The sequence below is a fragment of the Drosophila grimshawi genome, unplaced genomic scaffold (assembly GCF_018153295.1).
Source record: "Drosophila grimshawi isolate 15287-2541.00 unplaced genomic scaffold, ASM1815329v1 contig_311, whole genome shotgun sequence".
Classification (NCBI taxonomy): Eukaryota; Metazoa; Arthropoda; class Insecta; order Diptera; family Drosophilidae; genus Drosophila; species Drosophila grimshawi.
This window is the reverse complement of record NW_025063098.1, coordinates 12,469,364-12,489,272: the sequence shown is the minus strand read 5'-3', so window position 1 is coordinate 12,489,272 and position 19,909 is coordinate 12,469,364. Positions and strand designations below refer to the sequence as shown.

The 19,909-nt window shown below is 42.0% G+C and overlaps 3 protein-coding genes across 4 annotated transcripts in view; 2 read left to right on the top strand and 1 right to left on the bottom strand.

Moving 5' to 3' along the window:
• Positions 1-1,403: 1,403 nt before the first annotated feature.
• Positions 1,404-19,909, top strand: part of LOC6564025 (unconventional myosin-XVIIIa) — a 30,741-nt gene continuing 12,235 nt past the window's right edge. For both annotated transcript variants that reach the window (XR_004365165.2, XM_032737237.2), the window contains exons 1-7: positions 1,404-2,358; positions 6,140-6,538; positions 6,667-6,853; positions 7,764-7,930; positions 8,003-8,913; positions 9,013-9,616; positions 9,683-9,877. Coding sequence is in view for 1 of the 2 variants with exons in the window: in XM_032737237.2 (XP_032593128.1) it covers positions 1,654-2,358; positions 6,140-6,538; positions 6,667-6,853; positions 7,764-7,930; positions 8,003-8,913; positions 9,013-9,616; positions 9,683-9,877 (3,168 nt within the window). In the remaining variant the exon portion in view is untranslated. The remainder of the gene's footprint in view (positions 2,359-6,139; positions 6,539-6,666; positions 6,854-7,763; positions 7,931-8,002; positions 8,914-9,012; positions 9,617-9,682; positions 9,878-19,909) is intronic.
• On the bottom strand, positions 9,989-12,002 carry LOC6564026 (lipase member H). Its single transcript, XM_001989471.3, has 3 exons — positions 11,783-12,002; positions 11,434-11,692; positions 9,989-11,149 (listed from the first exon to the last, which is right to left on the bottom strand). Exons 1-3 carry the CDS (start codon positions 11,844-11,846, stop codon positions 10,315-10,317), a joined length of 1,158 nt encoding a protein of 385 aa, XP_001989507.2. The 5' UTR covers positions 11,847-12,002; the 3' UTR covers positions 9,989-10,314.
• On the top strand, positions 17,821-19,658 carry LOC116805424. Its single transcript, XM_032737242.2, is given in 2 exon segments — positions 17,821-17,920; positions 17,922-19,658. Coding segments are annotated over 2 exon segments (1,704 nt in total). The 5' UTR covers positions 17,821-17,863; the 3' UTR covers positions 19,569-19,658.

Here is a 19,909-nt window from a genome sequence, read left to right as displayed (position 1 = left end):
ATTTTGTTTTAAAAATGTTTTTCGCTGGCTCCAGATCAAGTGATTTTAGGGAGATAAACATTATTATTTATTTAGTTATTAATATTAACTATAGTACACTTATATACAAATTAATATTACAATAAGAACTAAGATCATTAGAAAATATTTTTTTACTTAGATCCACACGATTCGTATATGTAAGGGTATTTAATAGTATAAGCATCGAACATAAATTCTAATTCAAAATAACGTCACACTTGTTTGCGATCTGAGAAATCAATATCGTTCTTAAAACACCGACTTCTCCGAGAAGCATCAGACTACAGGATAACTCACAGTCGATCGCTTGAAATTGCAGTGTTGATTAACTTGTTGACTTTAGCCCCAACTAGAAACGTGTTTGACATTTTTCACTCTGTTTATCTTCTGCGAATCTGTTGTGAAATTGTCAGCGGCACCTGAGCGAGTGATCAGTCGGTTCAAATTCCAGGCCCAGCCCTTCTTGCCAACTCTAAACGTTGTCAGTTCCCCATTGGAAATATGCAGTTGTTGTTGTTGTAGTTGTTGCTGTTGTTGTCTGGCTAAGTTCATAAAGGCGTCGACATATTTGTGCGCCTTACTCACTTCATTCAGCAGACGAAAATAAAACTGATTTGGCAACACTGTGGAAAAACTCGAACTGCATTTTAGTAAACATCATCTACAACAACATGCATACAGCAGAGAGCTAAATCCCGTCACCTCAACCCACTTCCCTCTCCCCATTTGCCAGCGGCGACACGAACAGTCGCAGACAAGCAGTGACGGCGACATCGACGTCAACAGCAGCAGCAGTTGCAGTTGCAGCCGCAGCTGTGTGCATTTTTCTACACCCACTTTAGACTGCGGCTGCTGCCTACACAAATAGCCACTAACACAGTCGTAGTCTCAGTTGCAGTCGCAGTCGCTGTAAGCGTCGCTGCCTCGTCTGCTTGTGTGCGTGCTTTTTCTTCTTCTCTTCTCTTCTTTTTGTTTTTGTCGAGTTTTGTGTTGTTGTTACTCGCTTCGTAGTCGTTGTCGTTGGAGCGGTGCCGTCAGTATGCTGCAAACTTTGCCCAAGTTCGGTACGGAAATTGAAACGCGACACGAGACACCCACTGTGAAATTTCGTTTGCGGGATTACAGCAGCCACTAAGGCAACCACAAGATCAACAACAACAGTGACTCCGAACAATTCTTTTGTCATTCAAGCTGAGCTTTAATAGTTAATTCATAACTCGCGTTCGTGACTCGAGTCTTGCATTTCAGTCAATCAATCAATCGGCGATCGCACGATGATTGGCCATTTTCAGCCAATTCAATTGTCTCTAATGTCAAAGCGTTAAGTGCTTAAACTGACACAACCACAAACATAAAAAAAAACACACACACACACACACACAGATACAATAAGAGTGTGTGTTGAGACTAACGTTTCCAAGGTTTTGGGCGCGCTCCAGTTTCTCACTTCAACTTCCCGTTTCGCATTGTGCGTCTCTCTGTCTCTCTCTGTGGTCTGGTCATGCTCCAAGTGCCTTTTGGCTGGCCATGACAATTGTTTGCCTTTGGCTTAGATCTAACTAGCCAGGTGATCACATAACAAGCACACACTTTTACACACGTACACAAGTGTTGTTTTTTTTTCTGTTTATCATGTTTCTCAAGCCAAAGAGCTTTGAGCAAACGCTGCGCGGTGGAATTGTGCCCGCCGTGCCCGCCGCACCGGGCTCTGGTCTGAATCCGTCGTTTCATCGTGGCTGCACGGGCAAGGCGCATGCCTGCGGCACCCACAAGTCACAGAAGGTGGCAACGCCAGCCAAGTCGAAGGCCACGCCCAAGGCACAGCGCAAGAATAGCATTAGCTCGGAGACGATCAGTGAAAGCGGCTCCGAGAACTCCAGCAGCTGGCCATCAGCAACGCAGGCTATGGCTGCTGCTACGGTTTCTGCTGTGGCGCCACCCAAGCCGCCGCGTCTTGCTGCCACAAGCAAGCAAGCGACTCCCAAGGAATCAACTCCCTTTACCCCTTCCAGTCTGGAGCGCAATTCCATGCGTTCGCGTAGCTTTCGCCACAACGGCAAGGTTAACACAACAGCAACTGCTACAGCAATAGCAGCAGCATCAACAGCTGCAGCAGCAACGACAACAACGACATCAATTCGACCGCCCTGGAATAGCTCGGCGGTGGCTGCATCCAAGTTCGCGGCAGTCGCCCCACCGTCGCCAGTGGCCAACATACGCGGCTCGTATCGGCGACGACGCGATGCACAAAATGCCGCTGCCCAGCACTGGTCGGCCATCTGGGCCAATGCGCTCGCCTGCAACTACAAAAACTATGATGCAAGCGTGAGGCAAAAGGTGCGCATTACATATTACATACACAACAAAACCGAAAACGAATACGAATACGAAATCGAAAACTAAACACTGCAGGGCATTTTCTGTTAAATTACACTGAAATCCAGACAAATGGCTTTATTCACTGCCTAATATGGGATTTAGAGGTTTAGAGAGAAGCTCTGAGCTCTAATGTGAAAAATACATCTCAAAGCTTTTTAATGTACTAGAAATATCGAACGTCTTTTTGATTATTAATTCGAAGCTATCTATATTTTAGGCATCAGTTGTTGCAGTAGTAAATAGTAATCATTCAAAACTATCTATAATTGGCATTAAATGTTGTAGAGATCAGTTACAATTGTTTATTGCTTGGTGGCCTCTTTTCATAATTTAAAAAAAAAATACAAATTGGAAAATATATTTAGATCAGTTGCAATACTAAATTGTAATCATCTATTCGATTATTCATTCGTAATTGCTCAAAATATTCATTCATTATCTAGTCGTCTAATACATTATACAAACCCGTGAACCTTAATACAGCCTAGTCAAGTATGGTCTTAAATTTAATTTATTGTTTGAATTATCTGCATATATTGATCAATTCAAAAACTTTCTGAAGCAAAAGAACTTCGAAATCATTGGCTTTCAATAATTAACTTTTGTATATATTTCCAGCTATCTATGATATAATTATCAGCTATTATATTTATCTATTGTTTTGCATATTATGTTAACAAATAGTGACACAAAAAGCTATTTTCAATACCTTGTTTTGCGAATATTTATGAAATGTGCCTGAAAGTATCGTATTTATTATTTAGGGTAAGGGTGTGACCCCTGAATAAATTTATTTTTAGATATTTTCCTGTTGATTAATCCATTTTCCATTACCAAGTGCACTATATTTAAGCTCGCTTTTCGGTAACAACTATTTCATGTAGCTGATTCTACTTAATTGAGAGTTGTTTGTCGTCTAGTGTTGAAAAACTTTCTAGCCCTTTATAAGTCGATCGATGAATGGATCGATAGATCGTCGAACCGTGACCCAATGTACGATTTAGTTGCTGGCTATTTTATTATGCTCGGATTGATTACGACTGGGTAAGGAACAGGGTAGGGACTGGGACTGGCAATGAAAGCGACTGGAATGGGGGACGGTGGGGCAGGGAATGGAATGGGGACGGCGGTGCGTGGGCAAATGCGCTGCTCATAATTTACGACATGGTCGTCTTGTCGCTGCATTTATGGTTTTATGGCTCACTACGCCGACGCTGGACGTCGCCGCGATGGCCTGTCGAGCGGAAGTATTCATTTACTACATTGTCCGCCTTGTTCTTGCATTTCTCTCTCTCCTCTCTCTCTCTCCGTCTCTCTTGTTCTCTGCCTCTAAACAATTGTTTTAGATATGAAATGTTAACACAGAGTGAATTGCATTTGGTAAACCTTAGCATGAACTTAATTGGCGGCCTACTCCTCTGTTGCTCTGCCTTATCTCGTTTTTCGCGCTCTTCTCTCTTTGTCTCATATCTCTCGTTGCCCTACACATGTTAATTAGCTGGGTCTGTCTGCGCATTCTTTGTCTAATTTGTATATTTCATCAACTTAAACGGTGGCGGGTTCATTAACCCACAATGCCACCGCACCGATCGCCGACTGCAGCTATTGATTGACAGTGGACAGACGCTTGTCAGTTCACTTTGTTTAGAAATCTATCCATATGCGTATGAATGTATCTGTGTTTGTATGTACGTGCCTACAAATGGATACGTATACAAATACAAATGTAGTATTTGATTTGTTGAAAAAAAGAAAAGAAAAAATACTATTTTTATGGAGCTTTGAAGAGATTATGAAATACTCGAATGCTGCTGCAGTAGTCTATAATCCGAGAGGGAATGTCCGAATTAGCTAACACTATTTTTAAACCTATATTGGCTGTCAATTATACCAATATAGCCATTATACTGGAGAGTATTTCATCACAGCTAAACATTTAAAGTATTCTTTTTATTAAATTTACCAACTAGGATGGGAAATGGGTGTAGATCGATTTTGCAGAGGTTGCTTTAATTCTATATTGGCCCTAGGCCATTTATATTCTTGGCATGTAATCATTTAGGAATTTCATTCAATTTCAATATTTCAAAAACTGCCCGCTTGGGACCCGTGGAACAATTTTGAAGCAACTATTTAAATGGTTTACTACACTTTATGTATACTTTAAGGAAGAGTTATTTAAAAGTTGCTGGTCTCTAACAATGTTTATTCTCGCTGTCTTCGCTAGCATCACTGAATTTAATTCAAATTGAATCCAATATTTTGTAATCCCATTTTCTTTCATTTTAATTACACTGTAGCAATCTGTATTGCAATTATTGATTGCAACACATTTGCCTAGACAATTCGGCCAAAGTGTTTAAATTCTCGATGTGAATGAAACTCGACGTTTGTTTCCTGTTTGAACGCGTTTAGTCGCTTTATAGTTCTAGGGGCGGCATCCATTGCCGATCCATTAACAGTGCATAACCGAAAATGACTCTAATTACGGGCTATTGAACCTTGCACAATATTTTCATAATTACGCCACAAACAACAACAACATCAGCAAACAGCATTTGTAGCTGCAAGTTAATGCAAAGTTGTATTTCTGGCAGGCAACGCTTGAGGGGTGTGTCGGGTGGACGGGACTGGCACTACGGGCGTGTGTGTCTGCTGAGGAGCTGTGGCAGATGCATAGATAGGAGCCCACCAAATGAATACTGCATCGGCAGCCGCAGCAGCAGCGAGTAAAATGCCATTTATAGCCACAAATGTGAACTGAACGTGTTGCCGGTGACGACGACGTTGGCGCGTTGCATAACGCAGCCGCACATCCACAAAGAGGCAGCCACTGTAGCATCCACACAGAGCGCGTCTAGCCCACTAGCATTTGCACGGGTATTGGAATGGGGAGTGGGATTGTGCTTGGGATTGGGAATGGGGCAGTGGGAAAGGAGATGGGATTGGGACTGGGTCTGGGACTGGGACTGGCAATGAGTCTTTCCCTCTGTATCTCTCTCTATGGGCTGGTAGTCGTCGCGTCTACGCAACTAATTAGGATTTAGAAACATCATCAAATTTAGAAATGCACCAAAATAAAACCAAAAAGAAAATCTACTCTGACGCTGCGTGGAGGTGAACTGAACTGTACTAAAGTACTGTGTCTGTATAATAAATGGAATAAATGCGTGAAAATGTGTGCGCCCAAAAATAAATGCAGAAAAAAGATCACTTGAAGTTTGCGCCCAACAATATGTTGACCCCAATTTTGGATTTTTATTTTATATATGTACAGTAAATGCTCGCGAATCGGTACAGTATGAAAATAATCAAAGAAATTGTGAATGATGTTTACAATCAGATGTGCTCCCATTTTCGTAATCGTAAAACTTTTGCGAATTCAAAAATATAAATGTTCCGAATTTGCTTTAAATGTGGATGGCGAAATGTTGAGAAAACAAATTGAAAATTACATAAAAGAACACTTATTTTTTAAACACGAATTTTGCGACAAATGATTTAAAAAAGATAACAAAATTAAGTTACGATTATTATATTATGTTCCTACAACGGTATTCGGTATATATCGGAGAATTTAAAAAATATCATTTAAGCTGGAGCCAGCGAAAAACATTTTGAAATTAATTAAGAAATAATTATTTTGCACTCAACTTAAATTAATTTTCAATTCCAATTCAAAATTAAGGAAGTTATTGCGAGCATTCATTGTATTTGTAATTTTTGTTATATTTTGCAGAGCCGGCATGAGAATGGTACAGGCGGCATTGGAAAAAGCGCCAGCGATGTGGATGTGGATGGTGCCACACAGCCGGAACATGTGTGGCTGGTGCATCGCGGTGGCTTCACCGCTGCGTTGCGTCTGCCGTCAAGCGGCACGCCACACGAGGAGCATAAGCTGAGCGTGCGACTGCTGCACAATGGCGAACAATTGAGCGTTGATGAGGATGACATCGAGAAACAGAACAGCACCGCCTTGGATCTGGCCGAGGACATCTGTGAGTTGAAGTATTTGAACGAGGCGTCGGTGCTGCACTGCCTCCGACAGCGATATGCGAGCAATCTGATACACACCAAGGCGGGGCCCACGCTGCTCGTGGTCAATCCCATGGCACCGCTGTCGCTCTACTCTGAGAAGGTGAGTCTGGTCTCGAAAACAGGATTGTTTCTGTTCTGTTCTGCTCTGTTCTATTCTGGTTTTGGTTTTTGTTCTGGTTTGATTTGATTTGATTTGTTTCGGGTTATTTATCTGTTGTCTACTTGTAGGTTGTATCCATGTTTCGCGGCTGCAAAACGGAGGACATGCCGCCCCACGTCTACTCTCTGGCCCAGACCGCCTACAGGAGTTTGGTTGAAACGCGTCGCGATCAAAGTCTAATATTCATGGGGCGTTCTGGTTCTGGCAAGACCACAAGCTTTAAGCATGCGCTCAACTACTTGGCGTTGGCTGCTGGTATGTCTAGACATTGTTGTTGTTATTGTTGTTGTTGTTCTTATTGTTATTGTTGTTGTAGTGGTTGTTGCAGCCGTGGGCTGGCCCCGTTTGTGCCACACCAAAATGCAATCTGGTGTTCGATTAGCTCATTTGCATTTTGTCTTAAAAACGCAGCTGCAATTTGTCAAGCCATTTCTCATTGCTACAATTTAACTTTAGCAATGACGCAGTTTATATGCCATAAAAGTCCATGTTTTATCAAATTGATCTTTACTTGGATATAGTTGTGGGCTACAGTTATGTTAGTTTGTTTATTTGATTGTGCCTATTTGCATAAGGTATTAAGTAAATGACAATTTTTATATTGGATTCTAATTATAACAATCATAATTAAATGTATTACGTACTCGAATGTTATATATAAATTGTTAAATCTTATACGCAGTTTTTAATAACATTGCTGTCAATAAACTAAAAGCTGTCCACAGTTATTAAAAAGATTTAGAAATATAAAAATTTTTGATTTAAGTCATGAATTTAATTGTGAAAATGAATAGAGCGAAATGAAAAGGGAGAAAGAATAAATAAAGAAATCAGGGGATATTAAAATGATAATAAATATATGGAGACCCAGAAAAAACGAATCATACAAAAAAAAAGTTAAGCTTAAGCAGCTTAGTAATAAGGAAAGTGAAAAACGTTAGGATAAGGAGAGAAAGAGAGATATAAAGACTGAGACATAAAATAAAGATATAACTTATGAAATATATATTCATGTATATAAACATATTAAATGAGAATCTTAATCTAAGTGTTGAAGTGTAAAATGTCTTTAGGGCATTTAGTTAGTGAGTACAAAATATTTGTATTTTATTTCTTAACTTAAGTCTGTTATTTAATACGAATCAAATCGATCATTATTTTGCAGGTGCATACAATAATTTTATTAATGCGGAAAAAGTAAATGCGTTGTGCACAATTCTGGAGGCCTTTGGCAATACGAGAACATGTCTCAATTCCAATGCGACGCGCATGACGCAGCTGCTCAGCCTGGATTTCGATCAGACCGGTCAAATAGCATCAGCTTCATTGCAGGTAACGTTGCCCACCTCATTCATATACCTAGATTATATATCGTTGCTTATGCTTATGCTTATTGCTACTCAGGTGCTTTTGCCGGAGCGACAACGAGCGGGCCGACGGCTGGCACAGGAGCACAGTTTTCATATAATGACGCGACTATTGGCGGGCGCTGCTGGTTTGCTGCAGAAGGAGCTGCATTTGGAGAACATCTCGTCGGAGGACAGTCATCCGTTTGTATCGTTGTCGCAACGACTCGAGGATCGACATCGAGCGGCAAATGATTTTATGCGCACGGTTCAGGCATTCGAGACGCTCAACATTGATGCAAAGGCCGTGCGTGGTATTTGGAGCATACTGGCAGCCATTTATCATCTGGGCATTGCGGGCATAACGAGAATGGGCACCGGATCGACGGCTCGAACACAGTTTGCCAATCCGACGGCGGCGCGCAAGGCGGCCAGCCTGTTGGGTGTTAATCTGGAGGATCTATCAGCAGCTGCATTTGGTCTGACCCAGCCCAATGCAACGGGCGCCAGTTTAAGTCCCTCCAAATCGCCCACCTCGGACGGCGGTCAGGAATGGGCCTGGGAATGTCTGGAAGCGCTCGTCATTGGCCTCTACTCGGAGGCACTGGCCGCAGTGGTGGCTCTGATTAATCGCCAGATCTGCACATCGGCCCACACTATTGCGTCGATCATGCTGATCGATACACCCGGCTTTCAGAATCCGGCCAGCTGTGGCCAACAAGTGGGTGCCACGCTGGCCGATTTGCGTCACAATTATCTGCAGGAGCGCTTACAAATGCTTTTCCATCATACCACGTTGGTGGCGCCACGCGATCGATATGCCCAGGAGCTAGTCGAGATCGAAATGGATCATGCTTCCGACTGTCATCCGGGTCCGCTGATCTCACTAATCGACAAGGCGCCGCAAAATCATGTGGTGCGCTCGTCCCAGCGGGATCTGCGCGAGCATGATCGTCGTGGGCTGCTCTGGTGAGTGATTTTACTATTATTAGCATTATTACATGATATTTACTAATCTACAACACCTTTTATTGTTCATCTTTTGCAATTTGGACTTGAATCCTGCAGGCTTTTGGACGAGGAGGCCATTTATCCCAACTCGAATGACGATACATTCCTGGAGCGTTTATTCTCACACTATGGCGATCGGGAGCATCACACATTGCTGCGCAAGTGCGCCGGCCAGCGCCAGTTTGTGCTGCATCATTTGCAGGGCACCAATCCGGTGTTGTATGCCGTGGATGGTTGGGTGCGGCACAGTCGCGAGCATCCTGGCATACGGAATGCAGTGTCGCTGCTGCAGGACAGCAGTCGCGAGGAGATCAATCGCCTCTACATTGGTTCACTGACGCGTGGCTCCGGCGCCATGGTCTTCTGTGGCTCGTTTGCGGGTCTGGAGGGCACACAGTCATTGCGTCGCGTTTCCAGCATACGACGCTCCTTCACAACAGCGGGCGTAAAACGTAATTCGATAATGTTGCAGGTGAAGTTCACAGTGGATGGCATCATTGACACGCTACGCCGCACGGGCACCCACTTCGTACACTGCTATCTGCTGCAACACAAGGCGGGCAAACAGGCCAAGTATACAGCGAATGGGTCGCCCAGCTCGACGCTGAGTCAGGCGACCACCGAGGAGGAGCTGGTTAATGTGCCACTATTAAGGAGTCAGGTAGGTCAACAAGATCACACTGTATCTTATGGCATTGTCTGATATCTTACAATCAATTGCTTTCAGCTACGTGGCTCGCAAGTCTTGGAGGCTGCTCGACTACATCGTCTGGGTTTTCCCGAATCTGTGCCATTGCTGGAGTTTGTGCGTCGCTTCGGCCTGCTAGCCGGTGAGCTGGCTAACAACAAAGATATCAGCGTTGAGCAAATCCTCGCTGTTAATGAACTCGACATTGCCAGCTATCGTATCGGACCAAGTCAGGTGAGCTGAATTAATTGCTATTATTTGCTGCAATTATATTGATAAGCTTTGCTTGAAAAATTTACAATAAGACAATTTACTTAAACCGAAATTTAGGCCATTATAACTATTTTCATTTTTCGTTTCCTTTGCGTTCTTATTTATTTATTGTACTTGCTCTTCTCGCAAATCTACACTGAACATGTAACGAATTATTTACTTAAAGAGTCCGTTAGTTACTTGTCCGTTGCTTAATTTATTTAAACCCATAAGAACTTTGCTTGACACAGTTAGCCAACCGAATAAAAACATTATTGCCCAACCGCAAATGCTTAAGCGTAGCCATGCAGTTTTTTTTTAAATGTACTAGATACACATAAATATATATATATTATAACTTAGCCTAAGATTATGCCAATAGTTTTTGGTTATACGCCGCCTCGTTGATTGATTGCTTGTCAGAAAAGTCCCTTTCTTTGGAGCGCGCTTGTCTCCAGTATGGTCGACGGCCTTGGTGGCCGTATGTGCACCTGACCATCGGCTGTGCCAAAGGGCGGCTGCCGTTGTGTGCTTAGGTAGTAGATACCCCTTTTGGGCACAGCCGGCTCACCGCCCATATAGCCATCAGCGGCGCATGTCAGCGCATTGTTGCTGCAACGACACGTGGCAGTCAATGCGCTCGTCAGTGAGCTGCAGCGAAGTACACCAAACAATTGGGGTCGTCGCACTGATTGGGCAAAGTAGAAGGTGGACGAGAAATGATCGCAGGCAACGTCTAACTCGGTGGCTGTTGCATTTGGACACTGCGGCTGGCCGCGACCCCAGTTCACAAAGATGGCTGCCTGACTTAGTGCATTGCCATGGGGATTGCCCAGCAGCTTGAGATCCGTGTGAATAGACTCCACATAGAGCGCATCAGTTGGGGACAGGCGGTCGGTCGGTCCCAGCTCGAGCTGTGTTAGCCCCGCTGGATCCAGTGCAAAGATGGCGCCAAGGCGTGACGCCCCAAATCGTTTACCGATCAAGCCGGCAAGATGACTGCCGGCACTGTGACCCACCAGATAAATGTGCTCATAGGGCACGCCCGTATTGTCGTGAAGAAAGCGTAGAAACTTCGCCACACTGGCGGCTATCGATGGCAGCTGCTTCGACACGCGAGCGTAGTTCAGATCCAACGACTGGCGACTCCAGTCGATGATGATCACATTAATGTTGCCGCGCGATAAATATGCATCCTTAATGGCGGCATTATAGCAGTTGGTGCTCTTGCCCGTCCAGCCGTGTATTAAGACTCTGCAAAGTAACATTTAGAGTACATTTACATTTAATGGCATGAGATAGATTAAATACAGTGGTCAACTCAGCATTACACTCACTATACACATATGCGAGACTATGTTGTTTACAAAATTGAATTGTTTTTTATCGGTTAAGCAACCGGTTACAGATTTGTTTCGTTTGTTTAATCCTGTTTCTGATTCATTAAAAATGCCGATTCAATTTCTGCACATTGTGAACTTCTGAAAGTTCTATTATTGGAGCAACCACTGTATCTCGTATATCCCCGGTTCACTGACCTAACTGGCCACTTGCTATTGAAATATGAACTCTTTAGCATGCTCACATCTCCTGGTCGCATTAGCTGGCGCTGCTGTGGATTGAATGGCGTATAGAGATCATATTGTAGGAGACTGGCTTGGCTAACGGGCTTGCCGGACTGATTGAGGTTAGCCAATCTGCTCAGACCCGTTTTCAGCAAACCCTCGATAACCTCGGATTTCGAATGTTCGCACTTGCCTTGCTCATATGCAAACATACGTTGGCCAGCGGTAACTTCTAAAACAAAAATGCCAAAAAACACACACACAAATTACACCTGATAATAAAATTAAGAACACAAAATATCATAAAAAGCACGAAACTCACTGGCAGCTGGCCAGTGCAGCAGCAATAACGATAATGAGCACAACAAGCTGTACAACAATTGCATATTTTATGAAAAAAAAACCCGAATTAATTAAGTAAAGCAATCCGATTTAATTTCAAAACAAATGCGTTCAGAATTCGTGACCAGTCATTAATTAGAAGCCACTAAAATTCAGCACTGCAAATCTTTCTGAACGAGAGCGCGACAGCAACACCTCCGACACGTTACAAGTTCTGTGCTGAAGTATTGCAAAACTCTAAATGGAGGCTTGGTTAAATACGATATGTTATGGTAGTATAAAGCTTAACACACATAACGCGTGCTGAGGACGACGTCGTTGTAATCGATTTGCACCGATCGCATGTGGAGAAGGGCACCGGCCGGCCAGGCAGACAGGCAGTCAGCTGGACAAGTCAGAAGCAGCAGCAGCAGCTTTTACAGCTCGGTCACTGTCATGACAAGCGCCCATTAAAGCTACAAACTTGTTGAGATTGAGCTGTACGGGCGAAGCAGCCTGCCTACCTGCAGCTGCAACCGGTGGCAACAATTAGCAAATAACAATTGCAGTTTTAGTATCTGCAGTATCTAAGTAAGTGCAAGCAAATACTCGATTATTTGGCTGTATGCAAAGGGTTGTTGTCACTGTTCCCATCAATTAGCTGCCGAGTTGGCCCGACCCAGCACAGAACTAATTTTAAACCAGCTTCAAGTTCTGACGACTTCTTAACTTGCGTTTGAATCGAAAATCTTCAATTTAGCTGCTTGACAACTCGAGAAATTCACAATGCAATAGGCCAATAGGATTTCACTGCCTACAGACCCAGCGAGAAATGTTGATCCATTAATTTGGCTAAAATATTCATTTATGCATTAAATAATTATATATATTAACATATATTTACACACACACGCATATTTGGCTTTTGAATATGTGTTTCTTTTTATTTGAGGTTTCTGATTTTCTTTGATCAACGGTTTTCAGCTGCAGACTTTCTTATGTAAGTTGTCCAACTATAATGGACTACTTGTCTAGTCGTTTTCGTAGTATTTTATTAAGCGACAAGTAATTTAAATTGAATAACTAAAATCAATCAATGCGTGCCATTTAATCAGAGTTTCAAAAGAGATTACAGCTATAATGCGTATAATTTTATTAATTTTGTATATCATTAATTGATATTCTGCAGCTCAAGTGTCAATATATGTTTTTGATTTGTTCAAATTTATCTATACATCTATAGCATACTCAAACGTCTATCAAGCCCCAAAATATATTCAAAGTGTCATATTCCAGCTAAAATCTTTGCTAAACTAAGTAATTATACATACACATAAATAATAATAAAACACGATCATTAGCCGACAACTTACCTCTACTCTCCCCACCATCCTCCTCCTAAAAAAAAAAGAAGAAGATTTTAACATGCATATAAAATGCGCACTTACAAGTATTCAGGGGTCGGGTTCAGCAACAAATTCATATCGTTGTTTTCTAAATTATTTAGCGGGTCGTTTGTGTCGTAGCATAAAAGTGCGACTTGGTTTTATGACAACGACATTTGAACGTTTGACTCAAATAAACCATGTAGCTCTTCTCTTTGCTGGTGTTTGTTTTTACTTTTCATAACAAAACCATTTAACGGATCATTCAACTCTCAAACACTCAGGTAACGTTAATAATTTGTATGTGCTTTTTACGCCAGATGATACTTGTATAACTTTGATCATATTGTCTTGATTTGATAAAAACAGGTTATCAGTTTTATTGTACTGTAATTTTGACGAGAAATTGATTCAATAAAGTATATGACTGAGATTTACATCTTTGTCGATTTAGTCCTGCTGAAGTTTCTTTGAACTTACTTGTGCAATTCTAGAGTACTTTATTACTTTACTACTTCCGCAAAAAAATATATGTACATAATCTGTGCGACACTGCATGCGAATCGCAATATATAATATCCTAATATAATATATATCCTAAATATAACGTTATTCAATGTTCGGCAATCTGCAGTCTAGTTTTTAAACATACGTTCCTCTCCAATTTGATACCCGTATTTACATTCGTGTTATTGATTATTAATAAATATCTCACCCTGCAATTTATTGCGTTTACAGTAAGTACTATGTGCAGTTAATGCAACAATTACAGATTCAAATCAAATTGAAATTACAAGTACAGCACGCTTCACATTGTCAATGAAACTTGCTTTTCTGGAAGAGCACCTTCTTGTTTCCGGTTTATATTATTGGTCGTTTTAGAAATTACAGACTAGAAAGAGTTATTTATTCATTTTATTTTTTATTAAGTAAGCTTTGTTCGTTATATAATATATATTCTGCTATGCCAAGAGATGTTCGTCACTTCCAGTTTTTGTTTTCTCTCAATATTTCTAATTAAGTTTATGTCTTACTTGACTAATTTATGGCTTTATAGGGGACTTATTTTTGTTCAAATAAATGTTAAGATAAACTTGGAAGTGCAATAGTAATTTAAAGATCAATTATCTTATCGTTGATTCTTTGCTTTGAGCTAAACCTTAACTGCTTCATGCAAAAATGTAAGAATTCAACCAAAAATAAAAATTAACATTGTGTTCAAATTCATGTTTGTTGCACTTATTCGCAAGCATTTAGCACATTTCAAGAATATCAATTCTTAACCAATTAACACATCTTTACACAAATATTTACTACTTTCTTTTTTTAATTATCATACTTATCTTTACTATTTATAGCTTTTAGGGTCAAAAACCAATAATACGGTTATGGTTAGAAAGTACACATTACTTAACTTCCAAGCATTTATCACAATTTAAGAATATTATCTATGCATATATATATTAATTCCTTCTGATCTGATCATTAAATGATAGAGTGAATGATACTTTTAACTATAGAATATTGTTGCTCATAGAAGCAGACGCGCCTCCATTTCTGCTCAGGTATTGCACCATTTGAAGATCGTTTCTATACTGCTAAGCATGGGTGTTCTCTCATTGCTTCTTACACGTATTACTTACTAGGGCCCACAACAATGACTGTGGCAATGTGCTCGCTTGGTTGGTTGGCTGCATGGCTGCTTGGCTGGTTTTTGATTTCCTGTTCTTTCGTACAAACTGTGAATCCCTACTTGAACAGCAAATGATCGTAATAACTAACTTTTGACGTCACTTGTTGCAAGTCCACTTTTTGTTTTTCTTCAGTCTCATTCGCTGGGTTGAGATGACGCCGAAAACTTTCACGGTCAAGTTCATCTGTGAAGCTGCCGCTTCCATTGTGGTATAGAATTCCGAGCTGTTATTGTCGACTCGGTTTTGTAATGTGCTTGACGAGCTGTGAGTCTTTAGCCCATTCTGTTGATTATGTTCAGTGTTGTCGTTCAGTTGCTTTCTATAAATGGCAAACGATGCAGCAACGCAGCAAAATTATTTCATCGATGCGTTGAATAGCGAAATGTTGCCAAACAAACCCGCCGTATGCCTATCGACTGGCAACGCGAGTGCCAGATTTAACAGCTGGGTTGATGGTGGCGATAGCAGCGACAGCAATAGCCAGGCCAGTGATTATTTTCTGAACATCTTCGTGCAGCTTTGCGGTCAGCGGAATGCTGCACACGATATTTGGCGTTTAATATTGATAATCTATGGCCTGGGCAGCAGTCTATGGCTCATCGGACGTCGCGCACGCAGTGTACGTACCGAATTCCGAATTCAATTCAAATCCCCAGTCCGAAACTGTGCCCAACCCAACCCAAACCCAATCCAATCGCAAGCGTCGCGGCTTTGACTTTCACCAAAAAATGACGTTGCGCGACCCGCTGCTGCAACCTGCAGCAGACAACACGACGATCGCAACAGCAACAACAACAACAACAACATGAGCAACAACCACATTTGTCCAATGTACATTAACATTTTTTTTTCCATGCAAACATTTAAAGTGAAACTTCCCAGCGCTCGCTTTCATTAGAAATGAATCGTTGTGGCGGCTGCCAGGGGGAAAATGGTCAGCTTATAACTTGCATAATATATTGAAGCGGGTTCTGTCATCGGAGCAAATCTCAGTGGAATATGTTTTGAAATCAACTCAAAAATTTAAATAAAACAACACGAAAACTTCATTAGTGGTTTGACGTGCAAGCGGCGTCCAACTTTGTGCAACGAAGAGGGCGTGGCAATTATATATTTACGAATTAATCTAAATCTTCAGATTGGCCCTTTAGGGCTAACTCTTTGTAAACAAGTTTTCCGGTAATTATGAAATTACAATAAACAGGAAGCTCACCACATGAGTGTTTTTATTGTTTTGTTAAACAGTTGTAACTGCAATGCGTTTATTCAATAAATTAGCCCAATACGTGTTTCTCTTACTAATTGGAAAATATGAGAGACTTGTGCTAATTGACGTTAAGCTCATCTCTTGTGCGCTGAGGTATTCATAATGATAAGTGATTGCGTCGCAAAGTAATTTCAATTTGATTAATGGATAAGTAACTCCAGATCGAGCACAGAACGTTGGGCGACCATAAGAGAGGAGTGTCAAGTTTTATAAATCATGAACTTGATATTTAATATGATTGAGAAGATAACAGATCTTGATGCATCACTGTACATTATTACGTAAATTCATAAATGGGAGAAAGGCAAAATATTAATTATACAAACTTGATGAAATTTAAATGTGGCTAATCGAATAGTTGAGGACAGACAACCTATGTGAGTGACAGGTGAAGTCAGTGCATGAAAAAAGAAACTTGGCAAATTAAGGCGAAAAAACTGAAAGAACTTCTTGAAAATATCATAAATATACAGCTAAAAGCATTTTGTGCGAAACTCTTTCATATATATACTGTAAACTCAGGTATATACTGTATACCTTAAGTTTTCTAATAATTAGCTAAATCTATTCAAATGAAAATGCCAATGGCATTTATTTATAAATTCGACTGCTTGCTTAATAGATTACTCCAAAAAGTGTGCAACATACGGAAATGTAATATTTGTTCAATGGATTTTTCAAGTTCGATTCCCGAGCTTCTGGTTGGCTCAGTATTTCTTTGCAATCGTGGAGACAGTGTATTGAACTTTCAAACTGACCACAGCCAAAGTATTTTCTATACAACATGCACTTACGTATGTACATATGTGTGTATATATATATATATATAAATATTTGTCATTGTCATGAATGAACGTTGCATATTAACATGCTCGAATGACTCCATAATACACTTTGAAGTCCAATTGCTGACAATGAATAGTTTAAATGGAAGCATAAATAAGAAGAGTAAACAGCAGAGAGCCATACAATTTTTTCACTTTTCTTTGTGTGCTCACTTTGCTGATAATGAATATAGAGTTGATGATTATGATGATGACTTTGTTGATTGTTGGTAATGTTGCTAATGAGGCGAGCCAACCATATATCGAGCATTTGAAGACTGTGTAAACCGATTTGATGCTGTTGTTGTTGTTGTTAATTAGCATCGAACCTGCAGCTGCAACACGTTGCACCGAGCTATAATGTCTAGGTTCAACACCTCGCACCCCCCCTTTTGGCTAACCATGACCGACACCAATTACGGTAAGCCGCGACCATGTCCACGGCTCTGTATTGTTGATAAGCCACTTTCGAATGCACAGCGCACTTGGCTGAGTGTATTTCTTTTGCTGCTGCCACTGCCACTGCTGCTGCTGCTGTTTCTGTTGCTGTTGGTCGTTTGTTTGGTCTGCTTGGCTGTTTGGCTGCGTCTGACATGGTAAGAAATTCAGTTGCGCCGTTGAGCTCAAAGAGAAAACAACACACACGAATTACGCGCCAAAGCCCCCCAGCAGCAGCAGCTGTGAAAGTGTTGGCCGTGCTGGTGGTCAAGTGGTCAACAACTCCGCCAAGCGACAACGTCGACCAAAAATCAGAAAGGAAATTTCGCAACAGAAACAACAATTACATGCACTTTTACTTGTTGCCCGTATTTTCATCATCGGCATTAACACCATTATCATTATCATTATCATCATCACCATCACCATCACCATCACCAATCACCATCATCAATAACTTAACTAATCGTTGTCATGTATAAGCATACGGTCAAATCAAAGCTGTCACAAGCGCACAGCACACCGCCCAGTTACAATAACAAAGTCTGCGGCGTCCCATAAGCAGCCACACGCCTTGGGCGCTGGTAAGAAGTTCTTCTCGCACATACGCCACAAGATCGAGGATAATCTGACGCCCAAGTTGAGCGGCAAGCTGTACTACAAGGGCAGCAAGCATACGCGTTCAATGAGCGCTCTCAGTTTGGTGGACAGCAGCGGCTGTGTGGGCGGCAAGTACACGCCCAAGGCAACCACGACGTCGACAGAGGAACCACCCAACAGCAATCCGTTGATGTTGACCTTAAATAGCAGCATTTGCAACTATGTGGATAGTGATGAGGAGAGTCACATGAGCCTGAATCTAACACAACAATCACTGGAGGATGAGATCTTTGCGGAGCTGGAAAAAGTCGCACACGATGAGAGCAAGCTGAACGAAGTGTTGCAGAGCTTCGATCAGATCTTGCAAGAGTATCCGCCCGTCGAGGAGCAAGAACAAATGGAGCAATCGCTGCTGCTGCCGCCGCCGCCAGCTGAATTCAGTGATCGCCAGTTGCTTTCCAAATCACACAGCACACTGAGCATAGCCTCAAGTCGTAGACAGATCTATCAGACGCCAGAGTTGGCCAATTCAATGCTCTTGCGTCGCAGCAACTCCAATGCGAATCAACGCTACAACTCACTGTGCGAGCTTAACCAGCTGAGCGGCAGCCGCATACCCATTTCCAAGCATTCCAGTCTGCGTTGCCTGGCCAAAAATATGAATACCAGCAAACAGCCGCAGCTGCAGCAAATGCCGCAGAAGCAGCAACGCACCAGATCTATGCTGGCATTAAGCAATCGCAGCGGCAGTCGCTTGAATGCTGCAGTCAAAGTAAAATTTCAATCGCCTCAAAATTCTATTGTACCGCCCGTGCGCGCCAATTCCACGCTAGAGCGTCGCCAGTTGGCCACCAAGCCGCCGAGACGTTCGAATTCGACGCTCAGATCAAGCAACGCGCACAGCGATGAACTGCTGGTCAAGTGCCTGGCCAAGGGTCATGATCTGTTGCGACAAGTGGAGAGTTTAAATGCAGGCAAGTCCCGTTGCAGTCGCGGTGGCATTAGCAAGGAGCACACTGGACAACTGCTCCGGCACAAGAGGAAGCAGCAACAGCTGCAAAAACTGCACTACGCCAATGAGGAGAAAGTGGGCAAACCCAAGCTAGAATCGTGCAAAATAATACCGCCCAAATTGGGCGAGACCTCCGACAAAAATCACGAGCTGCTGGTCAAAGTGGTGCAGCAATCGCACTCACAGTCGCAGCCACCAACGGGGCAGCAGACAATAAAAAAAGTTGAAAGTAATTCCAACTCAGATTCGGATGACTCGGGTCATATTAGCAATACGGTGCTATCAACGTCCTCCAACTCCACAAGCAATTCAATCGGCAGTCTGTGCGAGTCTGAGGGCGAAGTCGAAACGGAGCCGATCAAAAGCTGCTGCAAGCCCAATAAAATTGCTCAGTTATTGCAAAAATTTGAGGCTAAATCGAAATTGCAAAGCGACGGCAATTTGATTACGACGACGTCGACGACGAAAACAACAAAAGTGGCTCAGGTGCAGGCGGTGCGCTGCATCCAAACGCAGGTGGAGATCTATCCCACCTATATGAAAGAGGTAACTATGCGGCTGCAGTAGCCAGCGAGTCCCAACAACAATGGCGAAATGGCCCCTCCATAACTTAACTCTATTATATGCTCTATTAGTTGCAACTATTTTTTAACTATTAACTGGAATAAATATTGTTATAAAAAAAAACAAAAAAACAAAAAGAAAACCTCTTTGCTGCTTATCTTTTGTTTGCTCTCTGTTCTATATATACATTTTAACACCTGGTTTCGGCTACTTGTTGCTGTAGTTTACGTAGTTTGCTGGTGGCCCCGCCCAGTTCCGCCTCTCCTCAATCGTAAAGCCTCCACACTTACACACACTCATACACACACACACACACACCTTTTTTTTCCCCCGGTTAGTCGCAA

What these genes read in the sequence shown, in the direction of transcription:
- LOC6564026 (XM_001989471.3), bottom strand. Translation starts at nt 11,846, where the DNA reads ATGCAATTGTTGTACAGCTTGTTGTGCTCATTATCGTTATTGCTGCTG. An exon ending in GCTGCACTGGCCAGCTGCCA is followed by an intron (nt 11,693 to 11,782) that starts GTGAGTTTCGTG and finishes TTTTTGTTTTAG; the next exon opens with AAGTTACCGCTGGCCAACGT. An exon ending in AATAGCAAGTGGCCAGTTAG is followed by an intron (nt 11,150 to 11,433) that starts GTCAGTGAACCG and finishes GTTACTTTGCAG; the next exon opens with AGTCTTAATACACGGCTGGA.